This window comes from Bos mutus, chromosome 16 (genome assembly GCF_027580195.1).
Source record: "Bos mutus isolate GX-2022 chromosome 16, NWIPB_WYAK_1.1, whole genome shotgun sequence".
NCBI classification, from domain to species: domain Eukaryota; kingdom Metazoa; phylum Chordata; class Mammalia; order Artiodactyla; family Bovidae; genus Bos; species Bos mutus.
Window position 1 is genome coordinate 19,395,788 of NC_091632.1, and position 23,128 is coordinate 19,418,915.

General features: G+C 39.6%; 1 protein-coding gene across 3 annotated transcripts in view; it reads right to left on the reverse strand.

Moving 5' to 3' along the window:
• The window catches only part of HMCN1 (hemicentin 1), a 538,357-nt gene extending 515,679 nt beyond the window's left edge, over positions 1-22,678 (reverse strand). For all 3 annotated transcript variants that reach the window (XM_070384783.1, XM_070384782.1, XM_070384785.1), the window contains exon 1: positions 22,015-22,678. In XM_070384783.1, coding sequence (XP_070240884.1) covers positions 22,015-22,282 — 268 coding nt within the window. In that variant the 5' untranslated portion in view covers positions 22,283-22,678. The remainder of the gene's footprint in view (positions 1-22,014) is intronic.
• Between the last annotated feature and the right edge of the window lie 450 nt (positions 22,679-23,128).

Sequence of the window (23,128 nt, forward strand, 5' to 3'; positions counted from 1 at the left end):
GCTCCACCTCCCCAACCATTCACACTGTTTCACTGACTTCCACTGCCAAACCTTCATTTGTGAACGTTGTCTGTCCAGCTTATGGATTTGATTTTCTAGAATTCATGCTTTCTGAGGAAGCTACACAGGAGATAAGAAATGTGATTCTCCTCTGCTCCACTCATGGGGAGCCCCTTCATTCCCATTCCCATCTCCCTGGAAACTCACCAAGCCCAGAGAAAAACGATAATTTATATGCACATAATAGTACACAACAAATGCACATAATAGTTTACAACAAAAAGAGTAAAGAGACCGAGCAAAGTAAAAGAGCAAAAACACAGATGACCACAGGAGATTTCCACACGTCTCTGTTATAAATGTATAGGGCAAGCAAAAATAATCACAAGTACAGATTTGAACAACAGCATTTTAGATATTCTGCAGCACTTAATATGTACCAGGCACTATTAAAAAACACTTTAATTAATTTAACCCTGAAAATAACTCTGTGAAAGGGTACTATTATTATATTTTACAGATGAAGAAATCAAAGCTAGAGAGATTATGCCCAAATTCACAGAGATAGTAAGCAGCAGAGCCAAGCTGGAAACCTAGACAGTCTACCCCAGAACCTATGTTCTTAACCACTGTTACACTGCTTCTCTAATTAATATAAGCAGTAAGTTTATCTAGCTATATGTGAAGAATCACATTCAATAAGCAGAAAATACTGATGTTTCTCAAACACACTCAGAATATTTAGAAAATAATAACTGACAAAACTGGTTTCTTCATAAAAGTAGTCTTAATTTTTTTTAATAGAAGAAAAAGTATGAATTAGAGTTAAAAGCCTTAAATCTCTGCATTATGAATAAGAATGGTAAAAATAAACATATAAATTTAGAAGATAAAAAGGAACAAGAGAAGAGAACTAAGGAAAGTGGAACCTAAGAAATAAGAAAAATAGGGCCACAAATTAATAAAGTAGAAAACAAAAAAACTGAGATGACCAAAAAAACAGAGGCCATTTCCTTGAAACAGACAAACTGATGTAAACTGATCATAAAGAAAGAGAAAGCACAATGAAATGATACTGGGAATAAAAACTAAGTTATTGGTATGGATACACTAGAGTTACACCTCCTTTATGCAATCTTTTTTTTTTTTCCTTTATGCAATCTTGATTGCAATTACAGTGGGAAAATTTTTCATTTAACCATCAAACATGATGATCACTTTAGTGATTTTTGAAGAGGTTTTTAATGTTTTTTTCTTTTTGATTAAAGGAGTTATTGTATATTCGTAGTTTTCTGAGTGCTGTCTGTTTCCTTATTTGATAATGATTATAATTATATAATTATAACAAATGTATCTACTGATACATCTCAATACATCTGTTGATTTGATGTTATTTTCTCTCTTTACTACTAATATAATAAATTACTGTTTTCTAGTGTTAAACTAATCTTCTTAGCTATGGGATAAAAAGAACCTGATCATTACATATATCCCTCTTTATAGTCAATAAATTTCTGGATGGATTTACTAAAATTCATTTGGAATTTTTGCAACTAGATTTCTGAAGGAAGGTGACCTATAATTTTTCTTTCTTGTATTAACCTTATCAGATATAGGCACAAGACTTATGTGAACCTCATGGAAAATGTTGCCTTTTTTAGGCAAGAAGTAGTCTTGTAGAATTGTGATTATTTTTCCTTGAATACTTGGTAAAGCCTTCCTGAGCAAGCATCTGGACCTAGAGTTTTATTTGCAGAAATTTTACTGCTCAATACTGAGCATTGGTGGCTCAGTGGTAAAGAATCGCTTCCCAATGCAGGAGACACGGGTTCAATCCCCGGGTAAGGAAGATCCTCTGGAGGAAGAAATGGCAACCCATTCCAGTATTCTTGTCTGGAAAATCCCAAGGAGAAAGAGGCCTGGTGGGCTACAGCCCATGGGGTCGCAAAGAGTCAGACACAACCTAGCAAGTGAGCACACAGATATTTCACTATGAGTAAAACTTTCTTAATGGGAGAAATTTGGACTCAGGAAAATCATATGGAAGGAAAAGTACGAAGATATGAGAAGAGACCTTTCAGCAACAAGGCAGGCTAAGCTGACAGGAAGACACTCCCCCTACAAAACAGAAATGCTAGATACAAAATACAATTCTTTTTTAATAAAGAGCCAAACTTTCAAATAATAAAAAGGGGAAATCTCCCAAGTACTTAAAATAAAAAGAACTCAAACCAGAAGTAACCTTCAGTTGTCACAATGGCAGCAAAAAGGGTGTCAGATTCTGATACATGGCTTGGCTGCTAAAATTTTAATGTCCATATGAGTATAGTTTTCATGGTATCAGTCTTTTTGGATCAAAGAACTAAAATAGAGTACCCTTTTAAAAGTCAAGTCCTATCAGTGAAACGAGGGTCAGGAAAAATTCCTCACACTAATCTAGAAAACTGGCAAGGAAGTTTACCATGTATCCAGGTCTCTAATTGGGGGAATAAATCTCCTGAGGATAAACTGAAACCCTAAGCAAGTAACAGATAAGGAGTTGTACTAACTGCATGAAGCAAGATCCCAAAGCCAGAGAAAATTAGCCTAAAGGCTAATTTTAGGAACTCAACAAAATCAAATGCAAAACCTCTCTGTAGAAACATGCACAGTCCAGGGAATAACAGGCTCCCTGCTAAGGATGAATTCACAGTCCACAGCAACCACACAAGGAAACAGATCACAATGAGAGAATGTCAGCAGACCAAATAGTTGAAAGAATTTGCACCGCTGTAAGAGGTAGAAATAATACAATATTAAAAAGACTGTAATATTGAAGAGCATACAACATAAAACAGGCAGATCTGAAAAAGAGCCAAATGAAACTTCTAGAAATTTTTCTCAAACTATGGTTATTGAAATTGAGAACTTAATGGATGACTTAAAAGAGTCGATAAGAGTTGAAAAGAACTGTATAAAAGATTTGAGAAAATCATCCAGAATGTAGCAAGGAGAAAGAGAGAAAGAAAACTATGAAAGCAAGATAAAGAGGTTTGGAGAACAGAATGAAAAGACCCAAAATACACTTAAGCTTTTATGAAGGGGACACTACAGAATAAAGGGAGAAATATCTGAAAGATAAGAATTGTCCAGCATTGAATACTAACTGAAGTCCTCGGGATGGGGAGGCAAACCAGGTTCCAAGCAGGAAAACCAAAATCAAATCCAAGGTTAGACAATAAAGACCTGCAGAAACAGGAAGACAAAACAGATAAATCTTAAAATAACCAAAAAGGAAAGACAGCTTGCCTCAAAAAGGGATGACAAACTGAAAATAAAATAGTATCTTCAATGAACTAGGATAGGTACAGAATTCTATACCTAACTAAACTACTAATCAGAAAACAAGGTTCTATAAATACACTCTTTAAAAAAAGACCAAAAGGATTTCCTATCATTGGAGGAGGCCACCAAGAGAACAGGACCTTGAGCTGGAGGCTCCTCACCTCCTCCTCTCTCGTTACAATGTAAGCTCATTCAGACCCTGTTCCCACACTGGGAGCTACTTCAGGGACAAAGCCTTGAGAGACAAATGTATTTTTAAGACCATCTGTACTGAATCCCATTAAGGCCTCCACATAAACTCTTTTAAGATTCTGGTTGGTAGATGCAAAGATCAACTCATCTTGAAGCTACCCAAGACAAGACTAGTGTGTAAGTTTCTTTTCTTAACACTGCAGAATCCAGAATAGCCTGCCTCTTTCTTTGGTCTCTTCTTACCCTCTGAGAGAAGGGATTCAAATTTCACCTGGGAAACTCCTGTGGTTGTGAATCAACACCTACTTTTATACACAATTCCCAAGGGGGGGGGGTACTACTAAAGGGTGTGAATAATTTAAGGAAGAATGATTAAAGAATACCTTGATATCTGTTACAACGTAGAAGGGAAAAGGAGTGCAGTTATCAAAGGCACAAATTAAGTCCATTTAAGACAGATGGAATATTGAATGACACTTTTCCAATACTGCAGAAAAATTCCTTGGAAGAGGTAAAATTTTGAAAAATCTTTTAATGACAGGAGAGAAAATGTCTGGCACACACAGAGATATTCCAACACAGGGTGTGAATTCAGAAAACTTCAAGGCACAAGTATGACCACCTGATCCAGGCGCTAGAGAACATGTTCACCCAAGAAGACCAAAGACCCTCTGGGGAATATAAAACAATAGAACTGAGCTTTGCTGTGACTCCCACAAAGGACTTTGAAGTACAAATAATGAACTAAAAAGCAAAACAGTTATCACCTTGAATCTGAAAAATTAATATTCCGTAGTACAACATCTTTTTCAAATTTTGCTCTCTACTGCTTAATGAAACAATGTATTCTCTGGACCTTCCATTTGATTTAAAAAGAAAAAGGTAATATTAAAGAACAAGATCTATCTCATGGATTTATCTCTTCCCCATCACCCATCAGTCTTATTTAACCAGCCTCTCCCAGTCAGATCTTGGCAAAAACAGCTACTGAGTTGCCCTGAAACATTTTCGACGGCAATCAGAGTGACTTCCAGCCTGGGAACTTCAAGGAATTCCTCCTACCTGAGAATAAAACAATGCTTAAAGGTAAGCTCTCAGAGATTTAGTGCTAATGGAAAAATTGCTCCAATTAGTGTTTGAAGTTTCCAAGAAAAGAAATCTACAGGTATACAAACCCCAAATACTTTGGAACACACACATAATTCCCAGCATTCCTAGCTTTTATATAATTTCCCTTATTTCAAAATTAAAGTAAATGTCTCAGTGTCTCCAAAAGAAAAAAAATCAAATAAAGCTTTATAAAATATTTTAAGACTAAATGCTTTAAGGGTAAAAGTCACAGATTTTTTAAAATTCAAGTTACTTCAAGGACTTACATAGCATTCCAAATGTACTAGTATCTCTCTCCGTAACTCCCACTGAGAACCCAGTTTCTATCCAAAAAGAGCTCAGAATTTAGAGTCCATGATACTCCCTGATGCAAACATCTTTTATTAGAAATTTATAAATTTTACTAAGGACTGAACTGTCTTTAGTAAAAGAATGAAAGCGTTTTGTTTTATTCAGTGTTGATAATTATTGAACAGTCTCAGTACAGGTTAAATTGTGTCCCCACCAACATTCATATAGTAACGTTCCATCTGCTAGAATCCACAATGTGACTTATTAAAAAATAATAATAATAAGGATGTTTCAGATACAGTTAGTTAAGATGAGGTTCATACTGGAGTTCAGTTCAGTTACTCAGTTGTATCCGACTCTTTGCAACCCCATGGGCTGCAGCACGCCAGGTTTCCCTGTCCATCACCAACTCCTGGAGTTTACTCAAACTCATATCCACTGAGTGTGTGATACCATCCAACCACCTCATCCTCTGTCATCACCTTTTCCTCCCACCTTCAATCTTTCCCAGCATCAGGGTCTTTTCCAATGATTCAGTTCTTTGCATCAGGTGGCGAAAGTATTGGAGTTTCAGCTTTAGCATCAGTCCTTCCGATGAATATTCAGGACTGATTTCCTTTAGGATGGACTGGTTGGCTCTCCTTGAAGTCCAAGGGACTCTCAAGAGTCTTCTCCAACACCACAGTTCAAAAGCATCAATTTTTCAATGCTCAGCTTTCTTTATAGTCCAACTCTCACATCCATACATGACTACTGGAAAAACCATAACTTTGACTAGACAGACCTTTGCTGACAAAGTAATATCTCTGCTTTTTAATGTGCTGTCGAGGTTGGTCATAATTTTTCTCCCAAAGAGCAAGCATCTTTTAATTTCATGGCTGCAGTCACCATCTGCAGTGATTTTGGAGCCCAAAAAAATAAAGTCTGACACTGTTTCCACTGTTTCCCCATCTACTTGCCATGAAGTGATGGGACCAGATGTCACAATCTTAGTTTTCTGAATGTTGAGTTTTAAGCCAACTTTTTCACTCTCCACTTTCACTTTCATCAAGAGGCTCTTTAGTTCTTTGCTTTCTTCCATAAGGGTGGTATCTATCATCTGCATATCTGAGGTTACTGATATTTCTCCTGGCAATCTTGATTCCAGCTTGTGCTTCTTCCAGTCCAGCGTTTCTCATGATGTACTCTGCATACAGTTAAATAAGCAGGGTGACAATATACAGCCTTGACGTACTCCTTTTCCTATTTGGAACCAGTCTGTTGTTCCATGTCCAGTTCTAACTGTTGCTTCTTGACCTGCATACAGATTTCTCAGGAGACAGATCAGGTGGTCTGGTATTCCCATCCCTTTCAGAATTTTCCACAGTTTGTGGTGATCCACACAGTCAGAGGCTTTGGCGTAGTCAGTAAAGCAGAAGTAGATGTTTTTCTGGAAACTCTCATGCTTTCTCAATGATCCAACGGATGTTGGCAATTTGATCTCTGATTCCTCTGCCTTTTCTGAATCCAGCTTGGACATCTGGAAGTTCACAGTTCACATACTGTTGAAGCCTGGCTTGGAGAATTTTGAGAATTACTTTGCTAGCGTGTGAGATGAGTGCAACTGTGTGGTAGTTTAAGAATTCTTTGGCATTGCCTTTCTTTGGGATTGGAATGAAAACTGACCTTTGGCAGTCCTGTGGCAACTGCTCAGTTTTCCAAATTTGCTGGCATATTGAGTGCAGCACTTTCACAGCATCATCTTTTAGGATTTGAAAGAGTGGGCCAATAATCCAAAATGACAGATGTCCTTATCAAAAAGGGAAAATTAACACAGCGCACAGAGAGACCACCCTGTGAACATGAAGACAGAGATCTGTACATCTACAAGCCAAAGAACCCCAATGATCACCAGCGAAGCACCAGAAGCCAAGAGAGACACATGAAACAGATTCTTCCCCACAATCTTCAGCAGGAAACAACCCTGCCAACATCTTAACTGTAGGACTCTAGCCCCCAGAACTGTGAGACAACAAATTTCTGTTGTTCAAACCACCCAGCGTGTGGCACTTTATTATGGCAGCCCTCACAAATCAATACAGTTTGCCCTTTGCCATACCTTCCTGGGCACATCTCCTTAATTTTACACATTTCTCAAAACAGACAAAAGTGGCAAAAAATAACTTGTAGAAAGCTATTATTTTTCAGGAAATTTGCTACATAAAGCAAGAGTCCATACAAGCCTCAGTTGCCTCATATGTAAAATAAAGCTAATGTCAATTTTGAGAACGATGTATCTAGTTCCTGGTCCATGGTAATGACTCAAAAACTATGATGGTAGCTGTGACTATTAGAAGTAAAAATGATGCCGCTAAGCCTGTGTCACTGACGTGTGAGCTGAAGGGTTTCCTCAGGAGTCTCTGCCAACCAGGTTGTCTGCAACAGATGACTTCACCAGGCTCCAACTATCAGCAGCCTGAGTTGGTATCTTAAATTTATATCCAAGTCTCAGACAATGCAAGCTTCTCTGGTGGCCCAGAGGTAAAGAACCCACCTGCCAACACAGGAGACACAGGTTTAACCCCTGGGTTAGGAGGATCCCCTGGAGAAGGAACTGGCAGCTGACTCCAGTATTCTTGCCTGGAAAACCCCATGGACAGAAGAGCCTGGCAGGCTACAGTCCATGGGATTGCAGAGTCGGACATGATTTAGGGATTAAACAAGTCAGATGTTGCAACCAAAGTATCCCAAGTTGCTTTATACCACCGTCAACGGTCACCACTGCCCCAAAAGCAAACCATTCTACTTCCCTCTTCCTCTCATTCCGTTTCCTCTCTCCGGACCCATTCATTCACATCCTATTTCCTCACATATCCTATGGCTTCCAAACCATCTTCACATAGTGAAAGTCACTCCGTCATGTCCAATTCTTTGCAACCCCAGGGACTGTCACCTGCCAGGCTCCTCTGTCCACAGGTTTCTCCAGGCCAGAATACTGGAGTGGGTAGCCATTCCCTTCTCCAGGGGATCTTCCCAACCCAGGTCTCCCACCTTGTAGGCGGATTCTTTGTGGTCTGAACCATGAGGGAAGCCTTCCCCACAGTAACTCCCCATCTAATTCCCACTTTAGCTGAAATAAGGTTTTTCATCATTGATGACCCCTCCCCCACAGACATCCTGAGTAGAGTCCACTCATTCTCCAGCACCTGAGGTCAGAAGAGGAGGGTCATCATTTTATCCACACCCAATATGCCATTCCTCTACCTTCAGAGAAAACACCTTCCATTTTCAGGTGTATGCCACCTGACACCCTCTAACCTTCTTCATCATTGTTGGCAGCCACATGAAGAATTCTGAAAAATTGTTATTAAATACAAACTTGATGCCTGACTCACTGTCTTCCTTACTTTAAGCTCTGTTATTATCCAGGTTATGGTAACATCCATAATATACTCCACAGACTCAAGTTCCTTGATATCAATTCCATAATCTTCATTTCTACTCAAGTTGAATTGTACAATCAATCACTCTGGCTATTCTTACCAATTAATCCCAAATTCCTTGTTATACATTGTGTTTCACAAGCAAAATCTCAACTCTTGTCAGTCAATACATCCAGATTTGACTCCATGATTCATCTCTTCAGTCTCTCTTAATTATTCATTTTTAATTGGAGGATAATTGTTGTACAATATTGGGTTGGTTTCTGCCACATATCAACATGAATCAGCCAGAGGAATACATATATCCCCTCCCTCTTGTTTAACTTATATGCTGAGTACATCATGCGAAATGTTGGACTGGATGAAGCACAAGCTGGAATCAAGATTGCGGGGAGAAATGTCAATAACCTCAGATATGCAGATGACACCACCCTTATGGCAGAAAGCAAAGAGAAACTAAAGAGCCTCTTGATGAAAGTGAAAGAGGAGAGTGAAAAAGTTGGCTTAAAGCTCAACATTCAAAAACTAAGATCGTGGCATCTGCTCCCATCACTTCATAGAAAATAGATGGGGAAACAATGGAAACAGTGACAGACTTTATTTTCTTGGGCTCCAAAATCACTGCAGATGGCTAAGCCATGAAATTAAAAGATGCTTGCTCCTTGGAAGAAAAGCTACGACCAACCTAAACAGCATATTAAAAAGTAGAGACATTTCTTGGCCGACAAAGATCTGTCTAGTCAAAGTTATGGTTTTTCCAGTAGTCATGTATGGATGTAAGTTGGACTACAAAGAAAGATGAGTGCTGGAGAATTGATGCTTTTGAACTGTGGTGTTGGAGAAGACTCTTGAGAGTCCCTTGGACTGCAAGGAGATCCAACCAGTCCATCCTAAAGGAGATCAGTCCTAAATATTCATTGGAAAGACTGATGCTAAAGCTCCAATACTTTGGCTACCTGATGCAAAGAACTGACTCCTTGGAAAAGACCCTGATGCTGGAAAAGACTGAAGGCAGGAGGAGAAGAGGTCGACAGAGAAGAGGTGGTTGGATGACATCACCGACTTGATAGACATGAGTTTGAGCAAGTTCCAGGAGTTGGTGATGGACAGGGAAGCCTGGAGTGCTGCTGTCTATGGGGTCACAAAGAGTCCGACGTGACTGAGTGACTGAACTGATTCTTCTCAAACATACCCTATTTCTTTAGCCAAATCTGCTCAATGAAATCCAAGTCCTAGATGAAACAAAAGATAAAACTCAGCAATTATACCCAGCTTGCTGAGAGTTGCTGGAGAAAATCACCCAGGTAGGCAACATACAAGCACTACAAATTCATCTTTTGAACCACAGCTCATCCTGGTTTGAAACTGTCTCTCTGTCCATAGATACCCTGTACCTCTAGAACTCCACCAGTTTTCTAAAATCTTACTTACCCTTCTGCCAGTTCCCTCCTCTCATCAAATGACCCTCCTTTTTCCTCTGAGAAAAGAAAGAGTCCATCAGACAAGAAGTCATCCAGCATCCTGCATCTTCACCTACCACCTTGACCATGACCGTACCGATCAGTGGTCCACTTGGCTCACTGAGCCAAAGGTCTTCTCCTTTGGAGGAGAACAACCAATCCTTCTATTTGCATCCTATCTCCTCTTGCTTTCTCAAAGTACTGGTTTTGTAAATCATCTGTTCTCTCTGGCGTATTTTATCTCTTCTATTCTACTGACGCTCTTCTAGCAGTATTTAAATATTCTTTCCTGTCTCCCACCTTAAGAGAACATGTTCTTCCTCAAGTCCAATAACTAATGATTATTGAGAATTTACTGTGTCAAAGGGATTGTGCTAAGTTTTGGACATCTAGTACTTCAATCCTCACATCAGCCTTACAAAGCAGATAATACTATCCCCAGTTACTGACAGTGAAGCACAGAGAAGTTAAGATCACACAAAAGTACTTGGTGGAGCCCATTTTCCAAGCCAGGCATCAGATGCCAGAACCTATGCTATAAACCACGATGTTATGTTTCTTGACAGAAACATACTGCATTTGTTAGCTCCATTTTCTTACCCATCATTTCAGCCTCCTGGCTCCACATCTACAAAACAGTCTATTTTAATGTAGCCTTTTGTTTAGCCTTTACTTTCAGTAACCTTATAAACGGATAGAGCTGACAACTTCTCCTGCTTAAAACTAACAACTTTTCAGATTTCCAAACACTGCTCACTCTTATTTCTCTTCCTATTTACCTGGACTCTCCTTTTCAGAATCTTTTATAAATTTCCCTTCTGTCTTTTAAATATTTATTTATTTGGCTGGGTGGGGAGGGATCAGAGGGAGGGGGAGTCTTAGTTGTAGCATATGGGATCTAGTTCCCTGACCAGGGATCAAACCTAAGCCCCCTACATTGTAAACACAGGAGTGTTAGCTACTGGACCACCAGGGAAGTGCCTCTCTTTTGTCTTTTAAATGCTGTGTTTGCCATAGTTCTTGCCTGTCTCCCTTCTTTACTCAATCTACATGCTCTCTTTAGATGATCTCATTCATTCCAATGGCTTTAGCTGTCATCTGCGTAAGTTTCAAGTGGACAGAACCGTTCCTTGGCACTATTCACACTAACACTGACAGCTGGAAATGCGGAGGGGTAATACCTGGAGACTGACAGGCCACCCAAACAGATCCACCCAGGGAGACATTTACTTTCATAAATCCACCATCAACCAATGTCTGGCTCACAGACTTGCAAACTCAGACCCTTTTAACTTGACACTGTCAGACTATTTTAAACAATAGAGACAGATGTATAAAGCTGGTGTGCCAAATTGTGAGTTACCAATGAGGACTATAACTGTCTGGTGAATCGGATGCATATGCCAGTGTGATCAGAACATTCTCTTCCTATAAGTAAAAGTCATGAGGTTAAAAATCACTGGGAGGTTGTTTAGTGAGGGACCAAAACAAGCAGCACTAATAGTATGATCCAAATATGTAATGACATCATTACATATTTATAAAGATAAACAGTCCGCCACCACAGTCGGAACACTGCTCATGATGGACTGGTTATTTCAGCACAGAATGAACACTCTGAACCTTAGATAAAATTTGGCAAAAAAAAAAAAAAAAAAAAAGTCTGGTTTAAAAACGGGCAGTGGATCTGAAGAGACATTTTTCCAAAAACATACAGATGGATACAGATGGTCAGCAGGTAAATGAAAACTACTCAACACCATTAATCATCAGGGGGACACGAATCACACCCACAATGAGTGATCACTTCATACCTGTCAGAACGGCTATGATCAAAAAGACAAAGAAATAAAGTGTTGGTGAGGATATGGAGAAAAGGGAACCTTTCTGCACTATTGGTGAGAATATAAACTATTGTAATCACTATGGAAATCAATGCGGAGGTTCCTCAAAAAAATTAAAACCAGTACTACCATATGATCCAGCAATGCCACTGCTCGGTATTTATTGAAAGAAAACAAAAACACTAACACAGAAAGATACATGAACTGCCAGGTTCAATGCAGCATTATTTACAGTAGCCAAGATATGGAAGCAACTGAAGTGTCCATTTATGGATAAATGGAAAAAGAAAATGTGACATGCATACATACACAGAGAGAGAGAGAGAAAGGACTATTATTCAGTCATAAAAAAGGAAATCTTGCCATTTGCAACCAAATGGATGGACCTTGACAGGTTTATGCTAAGCGAAATCAAACAAAGACAAATACTGTATGTTCTCACTGATATGTGGACTCTAAAAAATTTTTTTTAAACACTGATACAGAGAACAGACTGATGGTTGTCAGGGGCAGAGGGCAGGCAAAATGAGAGGGGGGGTCGTAAGTCATGGGGCTGTAATGTACAACATGGTAACTACAGTCAAGACTGTACTGTATATGTGAAAGTTGCTAAGAGAGTAAATCTTAAAAGTTCTCATCACAGGAAAAAGCATTTTGCAACATGTATGGTCACAGATACTGACATCACGGTGATCGTATCATGACACAGACAAATATCAAACCATCATACTGTGCAACTGAAACTAGTATCATGTCAATTACACCGCAATTTTTTTAAGAAAAATAACTTGGTTGTACAATGTCTAAGTCTGTTTCTGTGACTTTTTCATTGTTGACCTCGACACTTTTGGTTGAGACTTTATTTTGGACAAGTTAATGTATAAGGAGCTGATAAGCAAGACTCCCATTCAGAGAGTAACAGTGTCTCTTAAAGCTAACTTTACATATCTTTTCTCTTTAATCATATGCCAATTCATATTTTAATCTACAAAAGGCAATATTTCCTTTTTCTCCATGTTTTAAAGGCCAAGTCCGCTCTTTTGGACTTTATTAACAACTCTGAAATCCATAGCCTTTTTCCTATGTCAGAGTCATCTCCATTTTCTTCCCTGAATTGCTATGATGGCCTCAGGTTTTCTCTCTCAGCTCTCAGGATTGCCTGGTTCCAATCTATCCAAAAGATAAGGATTTAAAATGAAAACTCAAACACTTTTCACTCATAATCCTTCCAGGCTCCTGAAAGCTTTCAGGAGGAAATCCAAACTCCTTAATATTTTTGTTAAACTGCTTTTACTCACGCACTTTCTCCAGGTTACACTTCTAGAAAACCTTTGCTAACCATCACCCTCCTGAACGCAGTATCAGGGAAACTGCTCTCAGCTCACACAATTCCTTATGCTTATTTTTCCACTATAAAATGTTTCACAGTTTATAATATTGTTATTTCTCTAGCCCTTCTCCCTAAAGCCTGTTAACTAACGTCTTGTAAGTTATACCTCATCTTTGAATCAAAGGCACCTAGCATGGTCCTTGACAAATAGTAACTTTATTACCTCTAATTATAGGCAAGTAGAGTCATAAAGTTCACTAAGAATGGTTATTGTTTGACCAAAGACAAACTATACATAAAACCAAATTCTGATTTACTATCAATCAATTAAAGGGCTGTTTCTCAACTTAATATGAAAAAAAAAACACCTTTCATCCTTCAGGAGTCAAAGATGATGTTTTAAAATAGAAACATCTCCAACACATTTAACATATTTGATATATCAAGACTCAGTCCCTATACTTCAAGACAAAGTTTTCACTGTGCAAACTATCTCCGTATCCTCAGAAGACAACCAGTGACATGAGATCTAGACACTCAGGTTAAAATCGTCTATCATTCTAGGAAACAAAGGTATCATTGTCTAACCAAAATCTCTCACTCTTAAATTTTAGTTCATTTCCTTTAGATTTCTGTTGGACTTAAATCCTTTTCCTCAGGAAAACCCTTCTTCTTGTAGGATCTGCCAAAGGCAAAGGGAGACTCATAGTTTCTTGGCTCCTTTTTTTTTTTTTAATATGTTGAAACGGAAAACATTCAATTTGAAGTTTAGTTCATGTAAATTTGTATAGGTTTTCAAGGTCTCAATGTGCAATATTTTCCTTGTAAAAATCTTTCTATCCTTTTGTTCAAAAAAAAATTCTAAAAGAATATTTTCATTACAAAAGTCTTAGAGTGTTCTTTTTTTAACACTGTGTAGGTCCTGCAGAACCATACAGTCATTGAGAGTTCAAAACTTTTATTACAATGAAACACAAGTGCAAAGATATGTAATGCTGCTAATTCTCCCAATGAATCAAGTCCTTGCCACTTTGAGTCTCTTTGCAGTCCATTATCATTTATTAAATTACGATCACTAAAACCATTGACTTAGGTAATAATCTAGCAATGCACTGGTTTTTATAGGTAAAGAAACAGAAGTCTGACAAGGTTAAATGATTTGCTTAAATGACAAGAATAAGGAAGAGAACACAAATCTTCACTTCCAAACTGGAGACTCTACTACATTGCATTTGCATTTTGTAAGATGCTGGGTGAATTATTTATCAAAATTAGTTTCAATTTTAGCTTCAAGAACAAAACAATCTTTCCAGTAGTTGGAAAAAGCAATATAATTCCAAACATTTCCAATTCCTCTACTCCCATTCTCTTTTAAATTCTCTCCAAACGGGCTTTCATTTCCAACATTTCTTGGTGAGACATCAATAATATCCACATTGCTAAATAGATTAGCCAATCCTCAGGCCTCTAATTAACTAACCAATTAGTGCTTCTTCCTTGAAAAGTTTTCCTCTCTCGACTTCTAGTTACACTCTTCTCTCTCTGTCTTCAGTTTCTTAGGCTGCTTTGTTCTTTGACTCTTGTCTCTGACTGCTCAACGCTGGCATATGCCAGAACTGGGTCCTCAGACCTTCATTGATTCTTCATCTAATAGGTGCTTCAGTGGTCCCACCTAGCCTCACCCTGATTATCATCGCATACACACCTTCTGATCTCAAATTTATGTTTCTGACCCAGACATCTCCCCTGAACTGTAATCTTGTATATCCAGCTGCCTTTGTACCATCTCCACTTGGATAACAAAGTCATCTCAAACTGAACCGTATAGCCAAAAATAAAGACCTCAGTCTCCCACTGTTCCTCAAACCTGCTCATGGTTCCTCTTCTCCATCTCAGTAAATGACTACACTATGCTTCCACTCACTCAGGCCAAATCCACAGAATCTGTCTTGCCTACTATCATTTTTCTCTCACATCTAATTCATCACTAAATCCTTTTGGTCTTATCTCCAAAATATACATAGAATCCAACTATTTCTCAAAATTTTCACAGCTACCAACTTCACCCAAGATATATCACCCTCTTCTGCACCTGGCTGTGATGACTGGGGGGGCTGTGCCACTGGGTCCCACAGGATACCTTCTATATTAAGGCCACTCTTTCAAGACCAGGAGACATAACTGATATACTTTACATATAGAAACAAACACAAAGAATTCGGCAAAAACAGGAGACAAATGAATACCTTCCAAACATGGGAATAAGATAAAAACCCCAGAAAAGAACTCACCAAAACACTGACAGCAATTTACCAGGTAAACAGTTAAAAGTCATAAATAAGCTTAACGATCTTGGAAGAAGAATGGATGAACTCAGTGAGCTTCAACAGAGAGAAAATATTAAAAAGAACCAGTCAAAACTGACAGAGAAGGCAATGGCACCCCACTCCAGTACTCTTGCCTAGAAAATCCCATGGATGGAGGAGCCTGGAAGGCTGAAGTCCATGGGGTCGCTGAGGGTCGGACACGACTGAGTGACTTCCCTTTCACTTTTCACTTTCATGCATTGGAGAAGGAAATGGCAACCCACTCCAGTGTTCTTGCCTGGAGAATCCCAGGGACAGGGAAGCCTGGTGGGCTGCCGTCTATGGGGTCGCACAGAGTCGGACACGACTGAAGTAACTTAGCAGCAGCAGTCAAAACTGAAGAAACAATGAAATGAAAAATACACTAAAAGAAATCAACAGTAGAATGGAGGATACAGAGAACAGATCAGTGATCTGGAAGACAAAATAGTGGAAATCTCCCAATCCCAACAGCGAAAAGAAAGAGAATAATAAAATAAAAGATACAGTTTAGGATACCTCTAAGACAACATCAAGCATAGTAACGTTCACACTACAGGAGCTCCAGAAGGAGGAAAAGAAAGGATATGAAAGCAATTTGAAGAAATAATAACTGAAAACTTATCTAACTTGGCAAAGGAAACAGACACCTAAGTCCAGGAAGCACCAAGAGTCCCACACAAGATGAACCCAGAGAGACCCATATAAAGATATATTACACTTAAAATGCCAAATGTTAAAAAAAGAGAATCGTAAAAGCAGCAAGAGATAAACACCTAGCTACATACAAGGGAACCCTGTAAGACCATCAGTTAATTTTCAGCAGAAACTGTACAAGCCAGAAGAAACTGGCACTATATGTATATAAAGATATATACAATGAAGAAAAACAGCTTACAATCAAGAATACTGTACCTGGCAAGGTTATCATTCATAACTGAAGGAAAGATAAAGAGTTTCCCAGAAAAGCAAAAGCTAAAAGGAGTTCATTCCCACTAAATTGGCCTTATAAAAAAGTATTAAAGAGATTTCTTTAACTAGAAAAGACAAAAACCAAACCAAGCAAAATAAAACAAATTATTAAAGGAAAAAAAATCACTGATAAAAGCAAACATATAGCAAAGGTTCAACCATCTATGGAGAAGGCAATGGCACCCCACTCCAGTACTCTTGCCTGGAAAATCCCAGGGATGGAGGAGCCTGGTAGGCTGCAGTCCATGGGGTCGCTAAGAGTCGGACACGACTGAGCGACTTCACTTTCATTTTTCACTTTCATGCATTGGAGAAGGAAATGGCAACCCACTCCAGTGTTCTTGCCTGGAGAATCCCAGGGACGGGGGGAGCCTGGTGGGCTGCCGTCTATGGGGTCACACAGAGTCTGATATGACTGAAGCGACTTAGCAGCAGCAACAGCAACCATCTATAAAACTAGCATGAAGGTCAAAGGACAAAATAAAAATCATTGATATTTAAAATAATCAGTCAAGCAATACACAGAATAAAAAGATATGAATATGACATCAAAAGTATAAAATGTTGAGAATGGAGAAATAAAAATTCAGTGCTTTCAGAATGTAATTGAACTTAAGTGACTAATTGCTTGTTATATTTACATAGGTTGTTACATACAAACCTCATGGTAACCACAAACACACAATTGATACTAGATACACAAAAAATAAAGAGAAAGAAATACAAACACACATACAGACAAAAAAAAAAAATAAGGTCATCAAATCACAAGGGAAGAGAACAAGAGAAGGAAAGAAGGAACAGAGTCCAACTAAGAAAAATAACCAGAAAACAACTAACAAAATGGCAGTAAGTACAGCCTATGACTAATCACTCTAAATGCAACTAAGTGCTCCAGTCAAAAGACATAGGGTGGCTGCATGGATTTTTTAATAGCCTGTATCTACACTGCCTGCAAAAGACTCACTTCAGTTGTAAAAACATAGATTAAAAGTGAAGGAATGAAACAAAGATATTCCACACAAACAAACAAAATGAACTGTTGGAGTAGCAATAAGAATATCAGACAAAACAGGCTTTAAAACAAAGAAGAATGTTACGTAATTATAAAGGGAACGATCCAATAAAAGGATAATACTTGTAATACGCTCCCAACACAGACAAACCTAAATATAAACATTAACAGACATGAAGGGACAAACTGAGAGTAATACAATAATAACAGAGGACTGGAACATACGATTTGCATCAATAACTAGCTCATCCAAACAGAGTATCAATACGAAAAAGTTGGCCTTAAATGGCACAGTAGACCAGATGGACATAATAGACTATTATAGAACATTCCATCCCCAAACAGCAAAATACATTCTTTTCAAGTACACACGGAACATTCTCCGGAGGTTAGGGGTGGGACTGAAAATTCCAACCCTCTAATCACAGGGATGAGTCTCCTGGCAATGAGCCCTCACTCTTTGGTGGAGTCCAGAAGTCGCCTCATTAACATGACAGAAGATACCTTTATGGTTCTCATCAATTGGCAAAGTTCAAGAGTTTTAAGAGTTGCATGCCAGAAAAGGTGACAAAGATCAAATATTTATTACAAATCACAGTATCCCATATGTCCACACAGGAAACTGCCCACAAATAGTTATAGAAGTCTTATTCATACTAGCCAAAAAGTGGAAACACCTCAAATATCCATTATCGATTATAAGATAAATAAACTATGCTATATCTATAAAATGGATTATTATTTGGCCATAAAAATGAATTACTGATATATGCTATGATGTGGATAAATCTTAAAAACATTATGCTAAAGTGAAAGAAGTCAGTCAAAAAAAGATAATATATGATTCCATTCATATGAAAGTCTAGAATAGGAAAATCCAGGGAGACAAAAAGTAAATTAGTAGCTGCTTAGGCCTGGGAGGAGGATAATATGGGGAGGGGGTGGGGGTGAGAGGACAGATAAATAAAAATGCACAGGGTGTCTCTTTAAAGTGAGGAAGATGTTCCAAACTTGACTGAGGTATGGTTGCATACATCTGTATCACTGCTGACAGTGACTGCAGTCATGAAATTAAAAGACGCTTGCTCCTTGGGAGGAAAGCTATGACAAACCTAGACAGCATATTAAAGAGCAGAGACATCACTTTGCTGACAAAGGTCCATATAGTCAAAACTACAGTTTTGCCAGTAGTCATGGATGTAAGAGTTGGGACCAGAAAGAAGGCTGAGAACAAAAGAACTGATGCTTTTGATTGTGGTGCTAGAGAAGACTCTTGAGATTCGCTTGCTCTACAAGAACTTCAAACCAGTCAATCCTAAAGGAAAGCTCAAGCTTCATGTTAGCCACTTGATGTGAAGAGGCGACTCATTGGAAAACACCCTGATGCTGGGAAAGATTGAAGGCAAAAGGAGAAGAGGGCGCTAGAGGATGAGATGGTTAGATAGCATCACTAAATCAATGGACATGAGTTTCAGCAAATTCTGGGAGATAGTGAAGGACAGGAAAGCCTGGGATGCTTAAGTTCATGAGGTCGAAAAGAGTTGGACATAACCTAGTGACTGAACAATAATAACAATCTCTGAATATACTATAAATCACAGAATTGTATGTTTTAAATGAGTGATTATATAGTAAGGTCAATAAAGCTATTAAAAATTAATACATCAAATGCGATCATGAAAGTGGAAAACCCATCTTAAGCAGAGGTAGTAGCATCAAAAAGTTGTCTTGACCTGTGATGACCCCGGTGCTCTGTGGAACTTCCTCCTACCATGGGTTACACTGTTACTCCTCTAACACTAGCTTCCTACATTTTTCTGAGTGATTTTATTACCACCTTGTCAACTTGTTGACTTATTCCTCTTGTATGTCTATGTGAAAGCGTCAGTCGCTCAGCCATTCCAACTCCTTGCAACCCCACAGACTGTAGACTGCCAGGCTCCTCTCAGTTCATAGGTTTTCCCAGGCAAGAATACTAGAGTGGGCTGCCATTCCCTTCTCCAGAGGATCTTCCCAACCCAGGGACCGAACTTGGGTCTCCTGCATTGCAGGCAGATTCTTTCATGTCTGAGCCACCTACATTTCCATGTATTTTTATTTTTACCCCCACCTCAAAACATACAGCTTGCCCCCCACTAATATGCAGAGGCCCAAAGCAATCACCTGTGAAGGCCTTAAAGTCTCTGTCAAATGCCTGAGACTATATCCCAAATCTTATTCATTACTTCATCTAGCTAAATTCAACCACAGATGCCAAAGCACTTTGAACAGCTATAAGCAAAGTTATTAATATAATTGTATTAAATTACACACATCATTTATTTGCTTGTCAGTTGTATCAGGGGCTGTGAAAAACTACCCTGTGTAAAATAGTCATAAAACGTTACTGTTGGAAGTAACCTTAGAGATGTTCAAATCCAATTCTGCCATTTTATAATTGAGAAAACGGATACAAAAATGTAGACAGACTTTTCCAATGTCACTCAGTAAGCCAGTAAATCTCTATTCAAGGCCCTTTCTGTCCACTGGTGATTCCAAGTGGATAACCAACCAGAAGTACAAGGGAATCAAAAACTCTTAATTATTGTACATACACACAAACAGAAAATGACATACAAAGATAATATTACAACCCATTATTGTGAGTTAGTAAACTAAAGGTTATTAGTATGTTTTAATTTCTATTCTCACCTTTAAGTTCAAAACCCCTTTGAATCACAATGAAATTAGAATAGCTTTTGCTGAATTATACATACAATTAATTTTATGGAGCCAATTTAAGTTAATCATTTTCTCTTATTATTTAATTCAAAATAACTAATTTATTAGTCATTTTTTATTAGCATACTAAGTTTCTCCTACTTTGAATCGTGATTGCCAAAATAAAGGAAAGTCAACTACAACAAATTTTTCTATTTGGTAACAACTGGAAGGGAGCACACCACAATACAATTTATTCCAATAATTTTTTTCATATCATATCAAAATAAATATCATGATGATCTAGTTTCCATTTATGACTTGAGGCAGTTTTTTGAGTTCTCTTTACAGCAATATCACTTCATAAGAGCTTTTTGGAGGAAAGCAAACTGTGGTGTCACAGAAAAGAATTTTTACTTTACGTTTTTGCCAACGTCAGATTCATTCCTATAGAAGAAATATATTTAGCCTATTCCAAGCTTACAAAGTCTTGGTCTGCATCACAATTGGCATCTTCAGTTCAGTTCAGTCGCTCAGTCGTGTCCGACTCCTTGCAACCCCATGAATTGCAGCACGCCAGGCCTCCCTGTCCATCACCAGCTCCCGGAGTTCACTCAGACTCACGTCCATCGAGTCAGGGACGCCATCCAGCCATCTCATCCTCTGTCCTCCCCTTCTCCTCCTGCCCCCAATCCCTCCCAGCATTAGGGTCTTTTCCAATGAGTCAACTCTTAACATTTAATAAATTAAAACGTTGTAACACATGAGGCGTCTCACTGAGACAGCTAACACAGTCAATGATCATTCTTTATTCAAATATTAAAATTTTTATTTTTAATCAACATTGAATTTACTAAGGTTATATGTATAGCACAGAGGAGGACAGGTTGTTTTCATCACTTGAAGAACAAACAAAAATCCCAGAGTTCTTTTTCCCTCTAAACTCCTCCCCCTGCCAATTCTTTAATAGCTGAAACCTACCACATTTAAAACCAAGCAATAATTTGAACTCTCACATGCCTGTCAAAAGCACAAGGAAAGAATTTGAGATTCTCAATATCAAGTTTTCATTGCGAAGTGGCTGTGTCAAAGTCTTCTAGTGAAAAGAGCATTTCAATAAAAATGTGAGAGAACAGTGGGGGAGGACTTCAAGAAACCACTGCTTTATTTCTTCGACTGGGCAGTGAGTTGTGCTAATAAAACTCAGGTGGATGCTAGACAGCCAGCCCCAGGGCTCCCCAGGTAATGCTACCCTCGCATTGACAATGAGGGCTCCTATGAGCCTCACAGAAAGGTGCCACTTTAAAGAGAAACTGAAAAAAGCAGAGAGGATCAAATTACCGCGCAGCAGCTGAAACCCATGGCTTTAGGGCAAAAAATAAAGTGATTGTACTTCAACTACCTTTAAAGAGCACCACCATAGCAAATTACATGCATTTCTACTGAAAGAGAGGAGGACCCATTTATTACCATCTGTGAGCCGAGAACTAATGATGATCTGGTGCGAAGATCAGTAGATTCAATTAACAAATGAATGGCTTATTTTCATCTCTTCAGTTCATTAGTAATTATTGCTTACAAGCTTCCCTGTGTCTCACACAACAGGTTTTTCTCCCCCTAACTTGAGAGTTATCTTGAGAATGTTCTCAAGTTGGGTGTTAGCTGTTAAAGTACTGCTGCTGAATACCCAATGTACCACTCTGCCTTAAACATTCTTTAGTTTCAAAATTTTTAAGTTAATTAACTCTGATTTTGATATCATTGCTCTGGTTTTCATAATTCTACGCTTTCCAGGTTTGGGTACCACTGTGCAAGCACCCCAAACAAGCCATCTCCATGGATGAGACACGAGCAGGTGTCAGAGAGCAAGCCCAGATGTAGGCGAGCAATTCTTTGTTACAACTGTATTCAGCTACACATTTATAATGGTTCTGAAACTTACTGACACGCAATTTCGAGGCATAAGAACGTAATCATAAGGAATAACAAAGAACAAGTATTTCCCTTACCTGGGTCGTGGAAAGGCACCAAAGCAAAGTTGAATAGAGGTCTCTTAGGTCTTTTCAAAGACGTCTCCAAAATTTTGGAAGCCCCCTCGATCACCTGAACTAGATCATCATACATGGAACCAGTCACATCAAACACAAAAGCCAAGGTTGAGGCCCCCTCGGGAATTTCTTCTGCCTCGACCTCGGACTGGGGGATTGCATCCTGCGCTCGGGAAGGATAAAGAAGAGCGAGCAAGAATATGGTGTGGATCATGTCCCAGGAAATCATTTTGTCTTTTTTTTCTTTTTTTCCTGGAGCGCCCAAGCACTCTGCTGAATCCTCCTCAATAGGCAGCGGGTTTCCTCTGGGGGCAATTTATTCGACTACAGAAACCTCTTTGAACTTGCCAAAAGTTGGGGGCTGAGAATCAGATGGGGACGAGCACCGAACCCGAAATCCCTGCACGGGGCTGGGGAGGCAAAGATGCGGCAGCCTTCGTCCGGACGCAGCCTCCTTCGGGACGGCCGAGTGCCCGCGGCCCGGGCGGCGTGTGGCTGAGTGCGGGCGGCGCGCCCGGCCCATGCCCCGGGGACTGCTCCGAGCCAGCGGCGCCGCGCCGAGTCCGCTGCCCTCGCTGCCGCCGCCGCTCTCCGCCCGGACCAGCCGCAGCGGCTCCCAACTTTCCACTGCGCGCCGCCCGCCCGCGAGCGGGCCGGGGAAGGGAAGACGGGCTCGGCCTCGCCTCCTGATTGGTCGAGGGGACGCCCCCCTCCTCCTCCTGGCTCTGGGGCCCCGCCTCCTGGAGGGCAACTTCTCCCCACCGAGTCTCGGGTCAACTGAGTACCAGGGAAGTGCTCCCAGGGTCCCCTCCGCGCCCACCCGCGCGGCGCCTCCCCTCCAAAACCCCGGGGTAAACAATGGCTTGCAAGAATGTGTGGCGAGGTCCCGAACCGAGGGACACTGCGCTAACCCAGTGCACAAAGGGGATTGCCTTTTTTTTCCCCCTACGATGCAAAACGTTGCTTCAGACACCTCTTTCATAGTAACCCCCGCCCGCCCCCAAGAAACCGAGACCACCCCCCTTGCGCAGCCCAGCTTCCCGTCCTCAGCCCTTAACTCAGCCGGGAGGGGGAG